Below are 23,553 nucleotides of genomic sequence, written 5' to 3'. Positions count from 1 at the left end.
GCTAAGTCTCCCTTTAGTAAAGCATCTCTTCTCTTCAGAGAAGTTACTCTGAAGTTTTTCTTTGCCTCTTCCTTTTCAGTACTTACTGTGAATTTGTGAGGCCCCTTGGCTGCTAGTATTTAAATCAGCTGGGTCAATGGGGATGACTGATGAATACTGTGTTTTCTCAATTATTATGGAGGAGGGCAAGCGGGAAAACGACATTCATATTTCTGGACCCCTGTGTCATCTAACTACAGAACTGATGTTGGTAAATTAAGGAAGGTGGAAGATACGAGTAATAAAATTGGAAAAGAAAGGCAAACTTATGAAGACATTAATAGCAGAAAATTGAAGAAATCTAATTCTTTCTCATGGTCTTTTAGTTACTTTTTACTTTTATTGCCTTCAAAACTGAATGTACAGTTTATATTTTAAAAATTTGATCAAAAAATTTGATCAAAACAGATCCTTTTAACAAAATGTTGAAAAAATATAAATTGTGAATGGCTACTTAGCTTTGTTTAGAAGTCAACCATTTTATTAGCCAGCCTGGTCATAACTAAGATCTGAAAAGGAGGAGGTTTTTTTATGTCTATTATTTCCATATTGTTTTCTGCCAAGAGTGATATTTCTGTACTTTGCATGAATCTTTGTGACACAATAAATTATCCAAGGTCTTCTACAACACTGTTTAGAAACCTGTGTGTTAATGAGAAGATTGTGTGTGTGTGTGTGTGTGTGTGTGTGTGTGTGTAATATATATATATAATTACCTTAGGGAAAAAATACCACATTTCCTCTAAAAATAATTACCATTGAGAAGATATTATTTTTTTAAAGTTTTTTATTATTTACAAGTATAGTTCAACTGGCAATCGATACTGATTTATTAATGAGGAAATTTATTATTGAATAACTAACCTAAGGAATAAAAAAATAGAATTTAAAGTTGGAAGGCATGTTAATCTTCTTCTGGTCAAAGTTCCTTCTATTATGTATGAAGAGACTTAGATCTAAAAAGAGAAGTGACTTGTTCGAGGTGAAAAAAATACTTAATTTTAAGGCTGGGGCCAGAACCTGTATCTGAAATAAGATAGTCAAAAATATTAACTCATTGATAGAGTGTCTGAGTTTGTTTTGCTGCTCATTATCTTTACCTGAAAGAATGTTTAGTATTCTGATAGGAAGAATCAGTAACTCTACATGTAACATGTAAATGAAATATTAGCATTTTATATTTTCCTGCTTTTCATTGTTCCTTCTTTACTTATATTGCTAGATCAGCAGGCATAAAAAGTTTGGCTATGGAGTTTTGGTAACCCAAGTGGCCTCAACAGCAGCAGGTGCAATAGCACTACAAAGTTCAGGTAAGTTTTTCCTTTTAATTAGAATTCTAATAATTTTAAATAAAATGAGAAAACCAATAGAAAATTTAACTGGCACAACCAGCTCTCAGATTTACTCCAAAGTTCTTTTTCCCAAGTTAGGCCTTATGTAAGGGAGAGTTATAGGATTTCTTTTATCTTTTCTCTTCCATGATATTGCAATGGATTTTTTTTCCCTTGAAAATATATGTGTACACACACACACAGCCTTGTTCTCTTTTTTGAGAATAATGGAATATAATGAAATAAACTGAGATGTTCGTGATGTTTTAGGGAGTTGTTTTCATCTTATAAATCAAAAAGATACCCTCTAAGTACAGTTCAATCTTTTAGGATTTCTTTTTCTTTTCTTTTCTTTTCTTTTCTTTTTTTTTTTTTTGAATCTTATGGGATTTCTTAATGCTCAGTTTTAGTGACCTGAATATACTTTTATACTTCAAGATTTGCAACCCCAATAGTTACTATACACACATACCAACCATTTCCTTATTTCTCTTCTTCCTCTTTTGCTTTTTGAACGCTTTCTTCTCACCAGTTAGCTTTGACCACTGTCTTTGCAGTCAGTGTGTATTATCTACTATGGATTAGATTTTTAAGAAATTTAAACATTGCTAACTTAATATATCTTAAGGTTATCTGAACCCTGAACTGGAGACAAAACATACCTCTAATAGAGATGCTATGGTTATGTTTTTCAAAGCTTAGGGTTGATAAATTATAACTTCACTGATCAAGACAGATTCTCTCTTTAATGAAAATACTTTACTATAATGTATCTTAAAAACTTTTTGGCTAAACTAATTTTGAGTACTTGTATTATGAAACATGTTTCTTTAGCAGAAGTTGTCCTAAACTGAATCACTTATTTTTTTCTTTTTAGCATAAAATCTAACATTGCCACACTCAGGGGCACATTATTGGAAGCATTTGGAGACTAGATTTAATTTCAGATTTACTTGTTGGTAAAGTCATTAAACTTCAAAGCCTCATAGTATCAAGTTTCTCATGAGAGGATTAAATGCAATATTTTTATAGACAATGGAAGGAAGACCAACACTGCTTGAGTTCCTATGATATTTTAGGGTACTATATTAGTAACTTTACATATATCATCCCATTTATACTTCATGGCAACCCTTGAATATAGTACTATTTCAGTTTTCAAAAGGGAGAACTGGCGCTCTAAGAAGTCAAGGGATTTGTATAAGGACATATAACTACTGAGCTGGCAGGTTTATAATTTTAACCCTGATATTCTTGATTTCAAATCCTGCATTTTTTCTCTTACACCAGAGAAACCTTTCTGCTCTACTGTTATTATGAACTTACTGATTTTATGATTAGATGTTCTGTTTTACACTTTTTTAAAAATGTAATTTGATTCTTCATAAAAGAATATAATGGTCAGCCTTAATAATTATTTTCATTTAGATATATAGTATCTGACTCACGAGAATATAAACTGTATTGAGCCAAAAGTTGTGTGAAATGAATTGTCTTAAGTATAAGAATTATAAAAAAAGTTATATTAGAATAGGAACACACACTCTTTAAGTGCATACCGTCCTTCCTGATATCTCCTACACATGCACACACACACAAGCACACACATGCATGCACATATATACCACCTTTCAGCTGCCTTTCATTGTTGGCCCATTTGCAGAGTAAAGTGTAAACCTTTTTTTTTTTTTTTTTTCCAGAAAAACATACTCAGAAGTTGTTGGCCAGGGGATAAATACTACTAAGACTCAAAATTCAGTTCTCCAGGGAAATAGTGTCTTAGAATTTAATCATACAGTTTTATGACAGGGAGGTATCATGAAGGAATAATGAACCACAGGAGATATAATTTCTATCAAGGTTAGAGGTTGTTTCTTACACAAGATATAAGTATGTGTCTTTTGTCACTGTGGACTAATTTTGTCAGAGGGATAATTATGTCTCTTCCATAATCCCCAGAAAAAGTATACTGTAAATATGATGTAAAATAATTCTCCTTAGGATTTATTAATGCACTTATAACTGAACTATGGGCCAATCTGGAATGTGGAAGAGATGATGTTAGAGTAACTCATCCCAGATCTACTCCAGTGGATCCTATTGACCGGAGCTGTCAGAAGGTAAGGAATGATTTGAGTATCTCTCTCAGAAGTTCATCCAGGGACGCCTGGGTGGCTCAGCAGTTGAGCGTCTGTCTTTGGATCAGGGCATGATCCTGGGATCCTGGATCAAGTCCCACATTGTGCTCCCTATGGGGAGCCTGCTTCTCCCTCTGCCTTTGTCTCTTGACTCTCACTCTGCGTCTCTCATGAATAAATAAATAAAATCTTAAAAATAAATAAATAAATAAATAAATAAATAAATAAATAAATAAATAAAATTAAAAAAAAAAAGAAATTACTTCATCCAGACTTTATCTGTATGTAGTTGCAACCAGCAGCTTTTCCTAAGTTTCTCTTCTCTCCTTTATTTCATTTCTACATTTTTTATTTTTCTAAAACAAGTGGCCAGCACTACCAGTGTTCCATGAGAATTGCATTTTGCAAGAATATTTTCCTTTCACAATACCTTTACTGTAATTTTTCTCTTAATATACAGTAGACTTACTATGAAAAAACATCCCCCCCCCACCAAAACTCTAAATCAAAAGTCAGGGGGCCAAAGGGGGGAAAATATATATGGAAGCTTTTTGCCCTTGGATTTAAATTTAGTATAAAATTATCAGGATGGGCAGCCCTGGTAGCGCAGCAGTTTAGCGCCACCTGCAGCCCAGGGCGTGATTCTGGAGACCCTGGATCGAGTCCCACATCAGGCTCTCTGTATGATGCCTGCTTCTTCCTCTGCCTGTGTCTCTGCCTCTCTCTCTGTCTCTATGAATAAATAAATAAAATCTTTTAAAAAAAAAGTTATCAGGATTATTTGAGGAGCAGTGGGCAGAGATAAGATGCTATCATTTAGAGTAATGTGCCAAAGAAAGAAAAATTCCGAAGTACTTCTTTAAGTAGTTTATTATAACTACTTAACTCAGTGGCTTTTATGTATTTGATATATTTCCCAAATTTCACTAAAGTTAAATGATACAGTGATTCCTGACTTTGGCTTTATGGCAGCCTGGGATAGTTTCAAAGGATGTCATAAAATCTTAAAAAATGAAATTCTGCTTTCTATAATGGTAGACTAGTTCCCTCCAGTAGAAAACACAAACTCTGGAAAAACACTTATAAAACCAACTTGTTAAAACCACTGGAATGGCTAAAAAGAGACAAAAAAATGGAAGGGAATCAGTATGCATACGAAGATTGGTATTGCTTGAGATTTTGGATTTAACAGACTTTTGCCTGAGGGCAAGTACCAGTTGGTGCTCCACAGACAAATACCCATACTCTAACAACATTGAAAAAGCAGAAAAGTTTCAGGGCTACACAGGGGCTGGAAGATGGAAGAAGATCTCTGAAAAGATGTACTTATACTTAGGGGACACTTAAACTCTTTGTGTACACTATGCCAATATAAGACCCTCCCCTGAACTTGGACTGAACAAATGTCAGATGCTCTTTACCACAGAGGTCAGAGTTTAGAGTTTGAATTTGACATGTTAGCTATTAAAGTCAGCATTGGGGATGATATCTTTTACAATATATTGGACATAATCCATAATTACTAGACATATGAAGAATAAGATGTGATTTGAACAGATAAAGGCAACTATTAGATGAGATTGAAATAATGAAGAAATTGGGATAATCTATAAGAATTTTGAAGGAGTTTTTATAACTAGAATGCAAAGGAAAATATGCTTGTAATGAATGAACAAATTGGAAGTTGTAGTAGAGAAGTAGAAACCGCATCAAAGAACTAGATAGAAATTCTAGAACTAAACACTTTATCTGAAATAATTTTCTAGATGAGCTTAACAGAATATTTAAATATGACAGAACAACAAGTCATGAACTTGAGATAGATCAGTAGAAATTATATAATCTGAAGAGCAGAGAGAAAAACTAGAGAGTACTTCTATGATTTGTGAGACCTTATCAAAAGCTTTAATATGTTCGATTAGTATATCAGAAATAGAAGAGAAAGAGAATGGGACAGAAAGATACTGAACAAAAGCTAAATTTCCAAATATCTTGGAAAATGTAAATTTATAGATGAAGAAACTTAGTGAATCCCAAAGAAGACTATGCAAAGAATGCAAATACAAAGGAAACTGCAGCAAATCTCATTATAGACATAAAAACTGCTGAAACCTAAAGATAAAGAAAAGAATCAGGAAAGAAGCCATATAAAATCACACATACAGGGGAACAGCAGAAAAGTTTGCTGAAGTCTCATTGGAAACTATGGAGGCCAGAAGAGAATAGAATATCTTTCGTGTGCCAAAAGGGGAAAGCCCAGTCAACCTAGAATTCTGTATCTAGCAAAAATAACCAAAGATAAAAGTACAATAAAAGTCTAAGAAAATATTTTACAGCAGACCTGCATTTTATTTAACACTAAAGGAATTTCTTCAGGTTGAAGGACAATGATACCAGATGGGTATTTGGATTTTCAGACTGAACAGAAATTGCAAGAGGTGAGTGAGTATAAAAGTCTGTTGGGGTACCTAGGTGGCTCAGTCTGTTAAGCGTCCAGCTCTTGATTTCGGCTCAAGTCATGATCTCAGGTATATGAAATTGAGCCTTGTGTTAGGCTTGTGCTTAGTGCAGATACTGCTTGAGATTCTGTGTCTCGCTATCCCTTTGCTCTTACCCCTTGCTCAGGAGTGCTCATGTGCTCTCTCTTTCAAATAAATAAATAAACAAACAAATAAATAAATAAATAATCTTTAAGAAAACCCTGTTGTTTTTCTCTTAATGTCTTGTAAATACGTAAGACTCTTTATTTATTTTAAAGATTTTATTTATTCATGAGAGACACAGAGAAAGAGAGGCAGAGAAACAGCCAGAGGGAGAAGCAGGCTCCATGCAGGGAGCCTGACGTGGGACTTGATTCCGGGTCTCCAGGATCAGACCCTGGGCTGAAGGCAGCGCTAAATCGCTGAGCCACCTGGGCTTCCCAAGACTCTTTAAAAGAAAACTATGACATATAGTGGGATTTATTTTATACTTAGTGGTAATATACATGACAGGTCTACTACACAGGTTAAGCAAATATATAATGGTATGCAGATCTATGTGGTTTCAAGATTCTTAAATTTTACATTAAGTAGAACAATAATAATTTTTAATCCCTAGAAAATATTTTTATCTTAAAGTTGGGATTTTATTTAACTTCTTTGTCTTTGAATTAGAAATGTCTGTATAAACTAATGGTTAATTTCTGTTAAAAAATGTGTATTCTTCTAAACTGAATTATCTAGAAATAACTCATAGCAAACATTCTTATTGTCCAACTTACAGTTCTAAATATTGCTCTGTAATGACTTGGGATTTAATTTTACTTTTGAGATTTAATTTTACTGTCTTTTAAATTATAGAAACAATAATGTGGCCTCAGTATATAGTGAGGTACACTAAATTTATATCCAGTCCAGCCTCCTCTTATTTCTCATAGCTGAGTTTTGGAATATGATAGACAATATGGCTATATTTATTTATAGCCTTTACATATATTTATATTTATTTATAGCCATGTGGCTATATAAACCTACTTAAAACCAAAATTAAAAATTCAGTCCCTCAGGTCCATTTAATCATATCTTAAGTGTTCAGTAGCCACATGTAGTTAGTGATTGTTGCATAGTTCAAATAATAAAACATTTCCAACACCACAGAGAGGCCTATTGGACAGCTGACCTGGAAAAACCACTAAATAAGATGCAAAAAGATAGAACTAGAATAAAAATTTAAAAATAACCCCAGAATACAGAGAGGGAAGAGTAAGGGAAGAGAAGAGGGGTGGGGAAAAAAGCCAAATAGTAAAATAGTAGTGCTAATCAATAACTGCATTACATGTAAGAGACTAAATAATTAAAATGCAGATTTTCAGAATAAGACCCAAATATATACTATTTCTAAGAAATTCACTTTAATGAAAAAGACACTAATAAATTGAAAGTCAATGAATAAAAAAAGAGGAAAAATATATATTAGGAAACTGCAGTAGCCTTATTTAATGTCAGAGAAAATAAAATAATGTCAGATTAAGAAACATTTGAACATAATATGTAAACGTATCAGGAAGATATAATAATAATAAATTACTTATGATCCTAGAAATGAGATTAAAAATATATGAAGTATTAAAATAACTTAAGGAAGAAATAGGCAAATGTAACAGTTGAAGATGTTAACATTCCTCTTTCAGCAATTGATGTAACATCTTTCTGGCTGTTCTCAGGCACATGATACCAATATCACTAGTTATCACTTGATCTAATTGTTCTTTATAGAATACTATATTCAGTGACTGCAGAACACATATTCTTTTCAAGAGTACTTAGCATGCTTACCAAGAGACTTGCTGAGTTAGAGTGTAAAGTCTACATAAATTTAAAATAATTGGAGTAATACAAATTATGTTCTGTGACCACAGTGAATTTAAGTATCATAAGCTAGAAACTATAAAAGCCCAAGTATTTGGAAATACACCTCTAAATAAACACACAGCTCGAAGAAGTTATAAGGGAAATTAGGAAATATTTTAAAGCAGGAAATAAAAATAAAATAGAAAATTTGCAAATGTAGCTGAAGTAGTGTTAAGAGGCATATTTATAATATTTATATTAGAAATATCTAAAATCAGTGAGTCAAGTTTTCACTCTAAGATACTAGAAAAAAAATAAATTCTACCCAAAGCACATGGAAGAAAGAAAATAATAAACATTAGAGCAGAAATCAATGAAACAGAGAAAAAGACAAATGAGAAAAGTAACAAACCAAAAGTCGATACTTGGAAATGATTATTAAAAAAATAATAAGCCCCTGGCTAGACTGATCAAGAAAATGAGAGACCCAAAGTTAATCAAGAATAAAAGAAGAGTTTCACTGAAGATCCCGTAGTTATTAAGGAATAATAAAGGAATATTATAAGCTTTATGCTATAATTTAAATAAGATAAAATTGGCAAACTTCTTAAATATGCTTACCCAGACTCACCCAGTATAAAATAGAAAATCTGAATAGCTATGTATTTGTTCAGGAAATCAAATTCATTTACCAAAATACATAGCGCCGCATGGTTTCCCTGGTGAATTCTATGAAACTCTTATAGGAGAAAGAACACCACTACATTGGGGATGCCTGGGTGTCTCAGCAGTTGAGCATCTCATCTGCCTTTGGCTCAGGGCATGATCCCAGGGTTCGGGATCGAGTCCCTCATTAGGCTTCTTGTGGGGAGCCTGCTTCTCCCCCTGCCTGTGTCTCTGCCTCTCTCTCTCTCTCTCTCTTTGTCTCTCATGAATAAATAAATAAAATCTCAGAAAAACCCCCCCACTAATCTCATACAGGCTTTTTCACAAACAGAGGTGAAAGAATCAGTTACTAACTTATGTGATGAGGCCAGCGTAATATTGATATGGATGAGACTAAACTGTTACCAAAAAAAAAAAAAGACAAATATATCTGAGTATAAACTTAAATATTTAACAATATATTATCAAAATATATATAGTAATATATTAAAGGACCATCTTTTTTTTTTTAAGATTTATTTATGATAGACATAGAGAGAAAGAGAGGCAGAGATACAGGAGGAGGGAGAAGCAGGCTCCATGCCGGGAGCCCGATGCAGGACTCGATCCTGGGACTCCAGGATTGTGCCCTGGGCCAAAGGCAGGCGCCAAACTGCTGAGCCACCCAGGGATCCCCGGACCTATCATTGTTTATGATTGAGTGGGATTTATCCCAAACAACAGAAAGTTGGTTTCTCAGTCTGAAATGAGACTATAATTCTTTTTATTAACAAAATAATAAAGATTCATATAATGATTTCAGTAGACATGGACACATGATTTGCCAAAATTAATGCCAATTTATGACATAAAAACTTGGCAGATTTTATTCAATCTGATAAATACTATCCATCAAAAACATGAATCTCATATTTAATGGTGAAATACTGGACCTAAAATGGATTCACTCTTACTAATTTAACATTGTATTAGGTCTTAGTGCTGTAAGGCAAGAAAAAAAAATAGGAAGGCTTAGACTGGAAAGTTGTAAAATTAATTTAAAATGGTTTGATTTTCATATCTCAAACTTTCCTTTTTTTATAATAACTTTCTGATTTCTGCATTAGACACTTAAAAATACATTTTTAGTGTATTAAGTATAATTGATACCATTCTTAGAACCCCAAATCTTAATTTCTTTACCCCGAGTATTGTCTACTCTCAAAACCCTTTTCCTTTATAGCTTTCTATCTGTAAGGTAAAATGAAATTCCCATTACTATTTCAGAAAAACCTTGTTCTTTTTCCTAGAGGATAAAGGTAGTACTCATTAACATTAGCACATCTCCTGTCTACCTGCCTGCTACTTTGCAGTCATAGCTCTCACCTCCCCTGCTTTGCCTTAGTATCATCCTCCAGTCCATCCTCTCCATAGTGTGATACCATCAGGTCATTTAGAGAACCATTTTAAATGCTCTAATAGTGTATTTGTCCTATATTACAGTATGAGTCCTTGAGGGCAGGGACCATTTCTTTACTCATTCATATTTTTATTCTTAGCATCTGGCATAATTGCTGATAAGCAGCTGGTGTTAAAGTATTTTGAATTAATAAGTGAATCGATGATCATTATCAACCTGAAGGAGTTTTAATTCATAAAAAAGTGTTTGATTTTGGTTAATTTTAAAATGCTTTATTCTCAAAATACATCAAATATTTGACCTTTAATTAATTTTCTTACTATTATCTTACAAAACTTTATTTTCTTCAAGACATGGAAGTGAAATGTTTTGTGCTGATATAAAGTTTAGGATAATTAATGTTTAATATTAGCAATATCTTATGTTTCTATGGGAACTCATATTTTCTTGAGTTATGTAAGTATTAAGACATCACAGTTTTACAAAAAGTATGCTAATATTTTTTAAAAATGCTTATTATATGAAAAGTGGATTTTTCTCCTAGAGACAAGCTGCTGAAATCTTCTCAAGTTTCTTTAAAATTGTTTAGTTTGTTTTGTTTCAATATAATTACTGAATTATTTTTACCTTAAGTACCATATCAGAAGTTTTCACAAATCTATGTGCTCTAGATCGTTTTATTCCTTAGATGGAGGTAGGGGGGGGGTTTCATGTTTACCCATGGAAATAATATAAAAACTCTCAGTATGGTATTGATACAGATTTGTAAAAACCAAGTACCTTTATGGACAGTGTCAGATGTCCAGATGAACATTTATTGAAAGTTTTTTTTTGTAATCTGTCATGTCTACAGTAGATGGGAAGGATATTTTAAATAAGACTCATTTATAACTCTCTAAATTTCGGTTAATATTAAACATTTATTAAATATTTACATGTTTAAATTATAAAGCATTTCCTATTTATTTTTAACTTATCTTATTTTTTCATAGAATATATGAATAATAAAAATATAAACCTATCTTAATTATCTTTGTAGTAACACCTTAATGATTGGTGAATTTTTCCTAGGTGGCTTCCTAAGTGGCCATGAACTCTCTAGTTTCCCTGCTGTTCATTTTATGTATAATTAATTGACATAGTTCTTAAACATCCTTTCCTTGATACCGGTTTGTGATGTTTTTATTTTCTCTTTGAACAGTTCTGAACTTATAGAGATAAGCATTCAGTAAGTGGCAACTAGGTTATTACATTTGGACATTCTGCTTTCTGATAACTATTATCCAAATGATACTAGGTTTAAATCGGGAGTATGTGAATTAGTTCCTTCTTAGAAGTAGTTAGAAGTTCCATCTTCACTTTTGGAATATTCATGGGAAGAAATGGAAGCTTTTAAAGAATTCATTTTTCATTCTACAACAACATTTGTTAAAACCATCTGTTAAATATATTCATTCTAACCACTGTTACTTGTTAAGGAATATTGCATTTGGTATAATAAGAGTAGAGGTGGGGATAAAATAGACTATACCTTACAAGTCCTCAAACAAGGACTGTGTAGCACAGGTGACATTGTTAAATAGTGTCTGAAGAGTATACTGGGATTTGTAATGAGTAACCTAGCCTGAAAATAAGAAAATGCCAATTAGTTCTGCTGCCAAGTGTCTGATTGCGTGTCTGGCGGAATCACTTAACTTCTCTGGTCTCTGGTTTTTTCAGCTATTACGTGAGAGATTGGATTAACTTTTAAATTTTATCGTGTTCTGATTATAGTGAGAATTCTTAATTTGATTATGAAATTTTCTTAATCCACTTAAAACATTTTTTAAATGACAAGCAGAAAACTTAATAGTTATAAGCAGAAAGCTTAAATAAATACAATTAACAACAATAACGTGAAACCTATACAAGTATTAGCAGAATACAGGATTTCTAGAGTGAATAGAGTTCATTAGAAAGCCTTCTAGAAAAAAAATGTGGCAAGTTTATGAAGCAGGATACTTAGTAAGTGGGAAGGCAGGAGTATGTTGGTAGGGTAAAAAGGTTTGCATTTGTGGCAGTTATTTGAAGGAGACTACAGGCAGATTGAATTGACTGAAGTAGTGACTTCCTGCTGAGGAATAATGGAAAACAAGGCTTTTGACACTGTGAAGAGAAGAAAGATGTTAATTAGTAGAAGTGCTTTGAAAGAGTTTAGGCTTGATAGTGATAAGTAACCACTGCATGCATTTGTGCAGGGGATCCAGAGTGAACTGTGCCTGAGAAAAAAATGTTCAAGCTGCTTTTAGTAAGATGAAATGAGAGTGAGAGCTTAAAAACTTCCTGGAGAGATTAACTTGTTAAGATTGCACCAGAAAATGATCTGGTGTTGATAGGGAAATCTATGGCTTTTTTTTTTTTCCAATGGCTTTTTAAAATGAATGATAATATTTGGGTTAGTTGGATTTCCAGTGAATGTAGTTTAAGGGATAAAGATAGCCTGTCACCTGAGAGTGAGAATATATAGAATTTATTATCTATTGCTTCAGAGCCCCACAGTGTTATTCTCTTGTATTTCTTACACAATGCCAATAATGAGAAAGATGGATCATTTAATTTTTTTCTCAAAACCACATTTTTCAAGAGATAGAAGACATTTTAAAACATTTTCCAACTCCTATATATTCTAATTGTTACGCATTGTCAGCTCACAGATTATTGTTGATGTTAGCTGTTTGGTATTTAACATCTATATATTTCACATTTATGTAGGTTAATGAGGCTTATTTTAAAAAATTAACCCTCATTACAGTATGATGTAAAACTACATTGTAGATATGGTTTAAAAAAGAATGCACCATTTAAATGACAGTGTTTTCTTTCTCCCCTGCCTAGTCTTTTCTAGGACTGGTGAACTTGTTACCTTATCCTGCTGTTTATGAGCTGGTGGGCAATCAAGATCTTCCTAACAAAGCAGAATATTCTCTTCGTGAAGTTCCAACATGTGTTCTTGTAAGTCATTTTTTTTTAATCTTTACCTTTTATAAATGATACTTGAGATCTGTAGTACAATGAAGTTTGACAGAAAGAACATTATTTAATGGTATTCAAAGGCTAATTTATTTACCCATGGAATATCAGCTCTGAATTATTTGTGCATGGGATTTTTGGTCCAGGTCACCTAGAAGTTACAACACCTCTTGGAACACAAGGTCAGTGCTCCCCCATCAGGAAAGAAACTTGGCATAAACAGAAATATGTATATGAATGATTTTTAGATGGTTTATGTCACTACTTACACCAGTATTGCTTCTTCACTGGCTAGGATAATTAGGATTAAACCATATCCAAGGAGTCCACCTCATTTCCCGCCTATACTTTAATGAACTACATGTTATTGCCCCATGAGGGCAGTATATACATATTTATATGAGACTTTTTCCATAATCATACTCCCAAATGGGTAACTTGTTTTAATCATTTAAGGATATTTAGTTTCTCATCTTTGGGTAAGTTTAGGAATTAAACACATAAAATAATGTGCATTTACACATTCATAAAGAATTATTTAATTAACAGTGAAATTCTCTTGATGATTCTTATTTTCTGGTCACTTTGTCCTGTGTGTTACTGTTTTTTTCTATAGTTTTGCCCAGTTGAATATTTTTAATTCTTGTTAATTCTAAACATTTACATTTTTAAAAAGATTTTATTTTTTTATTTGAGAGAGAGAGAGTGAGAGAACACCAGCAGAGGGAGGGTACAAGGGGCGGGAGAAAGCAAGCTCTCCACTGAGCAGGGAGCTGGAGGCGGGACTCCCTCCCAGGACCCTGGGATCAGGACCTGAGCCTAAGGCATGTGCTTAACTGACTGAGCCACTCAGGTCCCCCTAAACATTGTAATTCTCTAAAACTTTCTCTACTTTGGAAATATTTTGATAATTTTATGAATGAAATATAAAGATAGGTACTTATGTTGAATTTTTGGTTTATATTCTCTTTTCCTTGAAGTGTTTCAATTTTACTTTATGCTTACTTATATCTTGGCATTTCTTAAGTAGTTTTATGTTTAGCCATTTATGTGTCTGTCTCCCCTGCTATGCTGTGAGTCCCTGAGAGCAAGTAGGATATCTTAGTCGTTCTTAGCATCTAGCACGTACCAGATGTCCAGTGAATGGTTTTTTAAAAATATTCCTGAAATTATTGCCTTTGTTGAAATTAGTTATGGGAAATGGATATTAATTAGTTGGTTATTTAATCTAGAACAGTGGCTTAGATGTTTGTTCTCAAGTTTTCATGGATATTATAGTACCTATTTAAAGATTATCTTTTTACTTAGGGAAGGATTGGTCTTTTAGTCTTAAAACACTTAAACGACTTCCTTGACGTGTTGTATCTTCTTTTAGCTACCATCCTATGGTTTTGTTTGGTTTTCTTTTGTTTTGGGGATTTTTTTGGCCCTCCCTCCCTACCCATCACCAAAAAAATTTTCTTCCCTCAGGAAGTCATTACTTACACTTGAAATCTCTATTTCTTTCTCTTCTGTCAACTCTGGAAGCCACTTTAATCTGGCCTTTTGCTCAACTACCAAACTGAAATTGTTCTGCCCAAACTCACTGATAAATACATAATTTCCTAATCCAGTGGATCCCCCAACCCCCTGGTTCCTTTGACCGCATTTACCGCCTTGGAGCAGTGGGCACAGCTGATGAACTGCAACATGTCACTCTCCTGTGTCTGTGGTTCTGGTTCTGGTTCTCTTCCAGCTCCTGTGGTCTCTCCTGTGTGATCTCCTTTGTGGACTCTTCTCTGCCTTCTGTCTTCCAGATTGATCTCATCCATTATATCTTCCAGATCTCATCCATTACTGTAGCTGTAGTTGTATCCTGATAATTCTGAACTATATTGCTCACCTAACTATCAAATCTATACTCAGATTTCTACCAGATAGTGGACATCTGGGACACTTGTCTTACACTTAGTCTTACACTTCTAGAACTGAATATAATGTTTTTTTTTCTATTTTATTTTATTATTTTTATTTTAAAGATTTATTTATTTATTTATTTATTTATTATTTATTTATTTATTTATTTATTTATTTATTTATGATACACATGGAGGGGAGGGACAGAGACACAGGAGGAGGGAGAAGCAGGCTCCATGTTGGGAGCCTGACGTGGGACTAGATCCCGAACTCCAGGATCGCGCCCTGGGCCAAAGGCAGGCGCCAAACCGCTGAGCCACCCAGAGATCCCGTTTTTCTATTTTAAATCAATTCCATCTCCTATTTTCCTGTCTCAGAATATGGGATCATCATCCACACAGTTGAATGAGCTAGAAACCTGGAAGTCATTGTTGACTTTTCTTTCTGTATATGCAATTAATCACCATGTATAGATTTTTGTCTCCTAATAGCTACATCTTGCTTACTTTTTAAAATTCCTATCAAGATCACCTTAGCTCAGACCCTCATTTGTTGTCTAGATTACTTCAGTGAGACCCTGCTTTTTTTTTTTTCTCACAGTCTCAGCTTGTAATTTATCCTCACACTGATTAATTCTCAAAGTGGTCCTTTAGAAATGAAAACGTGATGTAGTAGTTCTACTTAAAATCTTTGCTGATTTCCCTTTGTTTCCATGTGTAGCCATACTCCTTTGCAGGACACACAGCTTCTCCTTGTTTCTCACTGCCCTTTTTTTTCTCTTGTCACCTTTCACTCTCAGACTTTCAGGGTCTTTGGACAACTTTCTTCCTTTCTCTGGGGTCTGGAAGCTATGTAACTGTGCCTTTTGGTTAGATACTGTCTCCTCATTTTTCATGCTTTACCCTTTCTATGAAGTCCTCTCATACTACACATTATTGAATAATTATTTTTGCATTTGTCTCTCCTAATAGACTATAAAATCTGAGAGGAGAGGAACTATGTTGTGTCTTTTGCCTGGAAAGTCTAGCAAGTTGTTTTGTTTTTCTTTAGCTACTGTGAGCATGGTACATTCTCAGTAACTGTTTTATTAATTATTTGATAGGCTTTTAATGAGGTTGCCCCTTCTTAGACTTTATTCAAAAGAATTTAAATTCAATATCTTTCTGTTTTCTTTGGGAGTCCTGTGGCAGGAACCCTAGAAATTAAACTGAGGAGCCGTGCGCGCGCGTGCGCGTGTGTGTGTGTGGTTGACAACACACATTCATGTGTGGGCTTTGTTTTGGGGATGCTTTTAAATTTGCATTTAAAAAATGGTATAATGAACTCCTATATACCCCATGCTGAACTCTAGCTTTCAACTGCATTGTCAGTGTTCTTCCATCTATTCCTCTACTCTTATCCAGTTTCCTCTCCTTTACTTCTACATTTTTCTCTCCTGGAGAATTATAAAGCTTATTTTAAGCATAATGTCAATTTATCTGTAAATAATTTATTATGCGTCTCTAATACAGCCCTCTGGATTTTGTTTTGTTTTTTGCTTTTGTTTGAATTACCATCTTGTAAACCATTGTGGCTTTAATCATATCTAAAATGTTAACTATAATCCCTTAATATTATGTGGTCTATATTGAAGTTTCTTTTTTCTTGAAGATGTTTTCTTTTTTTTTTTTTTTAATAATTGGTCAAGTTATGATTCAGGCAAGGTCCATACATTGCAGTCATTATATATTTTTGATCTTTTACATCTTTTTTTCTAAGACAATTCTCTTTGTTTCCGTGTCCTTGATTTATTGGAAAAACTGGGTTATTTGTCCTGGGTTGCATTGATTCACTGCTTCACTAGGAGATGTGAAATGGTGATTCTAGTTTTCCATTCTTTTTGTATTTAACTGGAATTATTTAATAAGGGAAATCCTGAAAAAAGGTTTTTTTTTTTTTTTTGGAATAGCATAAATGCTTGACGATTTATAAATTCTCAGAGTAGTGAATTGGTCTAATAATCCCTAAAAGGGATGTCTTTATTTTTTTATTTTTTTAAAGATTTTGCATATTTATTCATAGAGACACAGAGACAGAGAGGCAGAGACACAGGCCGAGGGAGAAGCACGCCCTCTACGGGAAGCCTGACGTGGGACTCGATCCCAGGTCTCCAGGATCACACCCCAGACTGCAGGCGGCGCTAAATTGCTGTGCCACTGGGGCTGCCTGTCTTTATTATTATCATTATAAGCTTCTAGTTTTTATAGGTGTGTGATTCTAATCCAGTGCTGTTAGTCATTCTTACTTTTTTTTTGTCATTATTACTTTTGATAATCAAAATGTTCTTTTGGCTATTGAGTCCTTTTGACATGCAGTTATTCCTGTTTGATATATTTCTTTCTCATGTAAGATGTTCCAGGGTCATTGTATATTTACTGGCCCAGTCCTGGAATAGGCCATCTTCAAAGAGTTGTTCCTTTTACTAGGAATTGCTATTTAGAAACTATAACCTGGACACTAGAAATGTTCATTGTTTAGGGTTGTCACTATTTCTAGTCCTTTCAGTGGACAGCTGAGGAGAATAAGTATTTTTTTAATTAATTAATTTATTTATTATTTTTTTTTAGTATTTTTTTTAAAGATAAATGATCATGAGCATATATTGATAGTTTTTCTTACATTTTTCTCTTTTACTAAAAAGCTGGGTTACTAATGACATGAACAAAACTACTTATTTTCTTCTATAGTACAATGTACATATAATAGTTTCGGAATAAAATAAGATTAGTGCGTGCATATTGACATTTCATTTCTGTTAGTTTTGTTCTTAGAATGTATGCTACCAGAGATTTATAATCAAAATACTGTATTTTAAAGTCATTTGAATTAAGTTAAATCTCTATTTTACCTGTTTATGCCAGTAATTTGATAGGTTTGTTTTAGAGTGTTCTAAATTGAGAGATTGTTTTACCTTGTATTAATTTTGTCTTTTCAATTATTACATGATTAAACATTTTTTTATAATAAATTTATTTTTTATTGGTGTTCAGTTTGCCAACATACAGAATAACACCCAGTGCTCATCCCATCAAGTGCCCCCCTCAGTGCCCGTCACCCATTCACCCCCACCCCCCGCCCTCCTCCTCTTCCACCACCCCTAGTTCATTTCCCAGAGTTAGGAGTCTTTATGTTCTGTCTCCCTTTCTGATATTTCCCACACATTTCTTCTCTCTTCCCTTATATTCCCTGTCACTATTATTTATATTCCCCAAATGAATGAGACCATATAATGTTTGTCCTTCTTCGATTGACTTATTTCACTCAGCATAATACCCTCCAGTTCCATTCTTTTAAAACATGTGACTCCAGTATATAACAAAGTATATTAACAGAATGTGCTTACATAATTAATCCCCTTTGTCCTTTCTCCCCATATGTTTTGATCTTCAATATAATAGCCACTAGCTCCATGTGGCTATTTAAATTTAAATTAGTTGCAACTAAATAAAGTTTGAAGTTTCTTTCCTTTAGGTACTATCCACATTTCAAGGTTCCAATTGCCATTAGCCATAGGTGGCCAATGGCTACCACATTGGATAGCTCACACAACATTTCCATTGTTGCAGAATGTTCTGCTTTATAGCACTGCCTTATACCTAACACTTTTTGTTAGTTTTTGGTTTATCCTTCAGCTGTTACTTTATAGCTGTTACTTTAAAAAAACAATGTATGGGGTGCCTGGGTGGCTCAGTCCATTAAGCCTCTGCCTTCAGCTCAGGTTATGATTCCAGGGTCCTGGGATCAAGCCCTACATTGGGCTCCCTCCCTGTTCAGTGGAGAGCTTGCTTCTCCTTCTCCCTCTGCCTGCGGCTTCCACTCCCCCTGCTTGTTTTCTCTTTCTCTTTCTGTGTCAAATAAATAAAATCTTTAAAAAATGTATTTTCTTTTCCTCTAGACTTAAGCAAAAGAGAGTATGCTCTAAACACTGGCCTGTCTCTGCGTTTTTCTTTTAATTTTGTTAACTTTGAGATTAGTGCATACCAGTATTTGGGCTCTTCCTTTATCCCCCCCCCTTTTTTTTTAATGAACGCATGGTCCACTGTTGTGGATGTGCTACAGTTTATTCATCCAGTCATCTATTGGTGGACCCTGGATTCTTTAAGGTTTTTGCTATTATAAGGTATGCCAAAATCAATAGCTTGGTTCATACTTGTTGTATATTCCATTGTACCTATATATTTTTTCTATTGTTGCATAACAGATTGCTACAAACTTAGCAAATTAAAACCACCGATTTATGAGCTCACTGTTTTGTACATCAGAAGTCTGGCACTGTGTACCTGGATTTTCTGCTCTGAGTATCATAAGCCGAAATCAAAGATGTTGGCCAGGCTAAGTGCTCATCTGAGGCCTTGGGGAAAAATGCAATTCCAAATTAATTCTTGGCAGAATTCAGTTTCTTAGGTTGTAGGACTAAAGTGCCTGGTTTTCTGCTGGCTGTCAGCCAGGAGTTGCTCCTGGGTCTTTGTCCTGTGGCCCCCTCCATTTCAACCGTGAACAGCCTCCCTCATGTCAAATCCTTTTCATGCTTTGAATCTCTTGATTTCCTCTTCTGTGAGCAGCCTGAGAAAATTCTTTGCTTTTAAATGGCTCTTGTGATGATATCAGAGCCTCTCAGATAATCTCCTATTTTAAAATCAATTAAGGACTTTTACAAAAATCTCTTCACAGCAATATATGCATTAGTGTTTAAGGCCTGAGAATCTTGGGGGCTCTTAAATTCTGTCTACTATAGTATTTTTGGGCTAGATTTCTAGAAGTGGGATCACTGGGTTGAAAGGTAAATTCGTATATAATTTTAGTATATATTACTAGATTTCTTTTTTTTCTAAAGATTTTATTTATTTGAGAGAGAGAGCATGAATGGGGGAGGAGGAGCAGAGGGAAAAGGAGAAGCAGACTCTCTGCTGAGCAGGAAGCCAGACCTGGGGCTCTGTCCCAGGACCTGGAGATCATGACCTAACCTGAAGATGATTTTAACCAACTGAGCCACCCAGGTGTTCCTGTCGTTAGATTCTTATTTACAGGGACTAATCTTTATGTTTTCCCATCAATGAAATATAGTAGTCACTACTTTCTAGCAATCTCATTAAGAAGTTTATGTGATCAGAGGTAGTGACTACTTTCTAGTAATCTCATTAAGAAGTTTATGTGATCAGAGGTTTATTTATTTAAATTTTTTGTTGTTAAAGATTTTATTTATTCATGGGAGATACAGAAAGAAAGAGAGGCAGAGAGACAGGCAGAGGGAGAAGCAGGCTCCATGCAGGGAGCCTGATGTGGGACTCAATCTGGGTCTCCAGGGTCACGCCCTGGGCCAAGGGCAGTGCTAAACCGCAGAGCCACCTGGCTGCCCCCCAATTTTTTTTATCGGAGGTTTAGATATCTGTCTGACAGGAGAAGAGTATTAAGGTATGTTTTTCTTGTGAACAGCACATTGTTTTTTTTTTATGTGCGTCATGACCTTCGACTTCTCAGTGGTGTTTCAATTTATTTTTATTACTTTTCTATTTGTGTTCTTTTTCGTAGTTTTGAGGAATTCTTTGTTGTTTAGAGGTGTTAGACTTTAACTTCTCATGATTTCATATCAAGCATCTACCAAAACCTGGGCTGCAAACAGCTCTCAAGTTTTACTTTAGTGAGTTAAAGGTCAAGGACACAAAATATTCTCTCTTTCTGACACATACAATCTTTGATTGGCTTTCAGTTCCTATCACTTAATTTGCAGTTACATAAGTGATTGTATTAGGTAGGACCCCTTTGATTGTTGGAGAAACTCAGTTTGAATTAGTTTCAGCAGAAGAGGAAGTTTATTGACCTACATTAAGAAAATTTGTTGGCTCTAATAAACATCTGCAGCTTGTGCAGAGTCATGAGGTGGGAGATAACTGGGAAACTGTGGATGCCTGTAGCAAAGACAGGAGTAATCCATGTTCTTAATAAGAAGTGATAGCGGATTATCGTTCCCTTAGCATAATGGAGGAGTATAAACAGTGAATTAACCTAAGGGAGAACTTGCTTATTATCAGAGCTGACTACCTTGGAATTCTGTGAGTTCCTCGTCCTGAGTTCTTGGTTGAGATGCTACAGATCAGATCCAAGAACCTGTTGGATGGGAATAGTATCCAACCTTTCAGCTCTTTTTCAACCCTGAGAGTATGGTTACAGTATTTAGCATAGTGCCTGGCACACAGTAGATGTGCAGTATATGCTAAATAAAATATTTGTGGACTTCATTATGCCACAGGAGCAAAGAACAAAACCAAAAGCAGGGACAAGTGGAAGTAGAACTTCAAATGTGGTCAGGTTCACATCTGTCTGTGTGTCTGTCATCTTTCCTGTTACTGCCCTCTGTCTTGGCTTTATTGAAAGCTGTGCATAGTGTAGTGGTTAGGAGTTTGTATTCTGAAGCCAGACTGCCTGGATTAGATACCATCTGCCATCTACAAACTATGTGACTTCAGGCAAGATAAACATTAATTTTCTGTTAAGAGAGAAAATAACATTCCTTTCCCAGGGTTATGAGAATTAAATGAAATATAAAAGTTCAAGTCACTGCTTGGCAGTTAATAAGCACAATAGAATTGTCTGCTATAATTATCACTAAGTATTTTCTTTTCCAGGTGGTGTTCTCTGTAGGAGGGTACCCAGGACTACCTGTTACTCTATACTGACATCTTCGCCATTTCCCCTTGTCTTTGTATCCTATGGCTGGTCATAACAAATGACCACAAACTGGGTAGTTGGTGACAATAGAAATGTCTTCTCTTACAGCTCTAGAGACCAGATGTCTAAAATCAAGGTGTTAAGAGGGCCACATTCCCTCTAGGGACTCCAGGGGATAACCCTTCCTTTCCTCCTCCAGCTTCTGGTTGTTCCAGGCATTTATGTCTTGTTGGTACATAACTCCAGTTTCCGCTCTCCATCTTCACAGGCTTTCTCTTTCTCCCTCATCTGCCCTAAATCTCCGTTTCTCTCATAAGGACACTTGTCACAGCCTTAGGGCCCACTTGGGTTAATCCAGGATGGTCTTATCTCAGAATTCTTAATTACCTCTTCAAACACTCATTTTTTTCCAAATAGGGTAACAATCTTAAGTTCTGGAGACCAGGATGTGGACATATCTTTTCTTAGGATCACAATTAAACTCACTATGCCACAAACAGGAGAGTGACCTTTTCTTATACTTCCCTCCTATACAGTGAATGTATACCCCCAAAATTCATGCGTTGAAACCTAATCCCCAATATGATATTTGGAGGTGGGCCTTCAGGAAGAGATTAGTATCTTTAAGAAAAATAGACTCCAGCTTTGCACAATGGCAGTATTGTAGCCATTGAGGTTTATCGAGGTGCATTTGTTGCTAATTGAAAAAAATAGACTCCAGAGAAGTCTCTTACCCCTTCTGCTATGTGAGGGCACAGTGAAAAGATGACTCCCTATGAACTAGTAAGTGAGTCCTTGCCAGACACAAAAACTTATGGTGCCTTGATTTTGGATATATATACATATACATATGTATATATATCCAAAATCAATACATATAATATAAAATATATATATATATTTTAAGATTTTATTTATTTATTCGAGAGAGAGAGAGAGAGAGAGAGAGAGAGAGAGAGGCAGGCTCCGTGTGGGGAGCCCAATGTGGAACTCAGTCCTGGAACTCCAGGATCACGCCCTGAGCCAAAGGCAGGTGCTCAATCACTGAGCCACACAGGTGGTGTCCCAGAAACACAATTTCTGTTGTTTATTTTTTTTTTTAAGATTTATTCATGAGAGACACACAGAGAGAGGCAGAGACACAGGCAGAGGGAGAAGCAGGCTCCATGCAGGGAGCCTGATACGGGACTCAATCCTGGGACTTCAGGATCCTGCCCTGAACCGAAGGCAGGCACTAAACCACTGAGCCATCCAGACATCTCAGTTTCTGTTGTTTATAAGCCACCCAGCCTATGCTACTCTGTTACAGCAGCCAGAATAGACTAAGACCCACTTGAACAATCCCAAGGAAAAACCTTAAAGGTTGAGTGTTGTTTGCAGATGTTTATGTGATACCCAGTCACAAGCCACCCCTAGTGATGCAAGTGTAGGAGGATTGACATTATGATCAACCTACCTATCCCCTATCTTTTACTTATCCCTTTCTGAAGTAAAAAGGGTCAAATAACACATACATGGCCATTGGGACACTTGTAAACAGCAGGCACTCAGGCAGGTATGTATTTATGTGAATGGATATTCCTTTGTTTTTCTAGTTTTGGTCTCCTGCTGGCATTCTTGATCATTGAATGTATTCTCCAGCAGGACGGTATCCTTTAAAAAGAATTTCAGACTTGTTTTTGTTTTTGTTTTTTTGAGTCTTAGGCCTTACTTGCCACTAGCTTGTTGTTAGGAAGATGCTGCTCGATTTAGAAAACTGATTGCCTTATTGACACATGTTCCAGTGCTTAGGAACTGAAGTTCTCCATAAGGCAGGCTTCCCAGGAGGTTCGTTTTCTTCCCTAAGTGGTGATCCATCAATGTAATCCTCCTTAAAGAACAAATTATTTACCGTAACATTTGTTCTCTGAAAATGCATTATCATTGATAGATCACTGCAATCTACTCTTCCATTAGCTTGCTAGTAATACATTCTCTCTTTTATTCTTAAAGTATCTAGTACTTAGATTTGGAACTAGAACTTATAGAGTTCCAAAGTG

The 23,553-nt window shown here is 35.0% G+C and overlaps 1 protein-coding gene and 1 pseudogene across 2 annotated transcripts in view; both read left to right on the top strand.

The window, feature by feature from the left end:
- The window catches only part of TBC1D32 (TBC1 domain family member 32), a 209,355-nt gene that overhangs the window by 81,980 nt on the left and 103,822 nt on the right, over positions 1-23,553 (top strand). For both annotated transcript variants that reach the window (XR_008662516.1, XM_055310422.1), the window contains exons 20-22: positions 1,262-1,349; positions 3,372-3,490; positions 12,779-12,895. Coding sequence is in view for 1 of the 2 variants with exons in the window: in XM_055310422.1 (XP_055166397.1) it covers positions 1,262-1,349; positions 3,372-3,490; positions 12,779-12,895 (324 nt within the window). In the remaining variant the exon portion in view is untranslated. The remainder of the gene's footprint in view (positions 1-1,261; positions 1,350-3,371; positions 3,491-12,778; positions 12,896-23,553) is intronic.
- On the top strand, positions 22,156-22,361 carry LOC129501136 (U4 spliceosomal RNA; annotated as a pseudogene).

This window comes from Nyctereutes procyonoides, unplaced genomic scaffold (assembly GCF_905146905.1).
Source record: "Nyctereutes procyonoides isolate TBG_1078 unplaced genomic scaffold, NYPRO_anot_genome, whole genome shotgun sequence".
NCBI lineage: Eukaryota > Metazoa > Chordata > Mammalia > Carnivora > Canidae > Nyctereutes > Nyctereutes procyonoides.
This window is presented reverse-complemented; position numbering and strand designations above follow the sequence as displayed.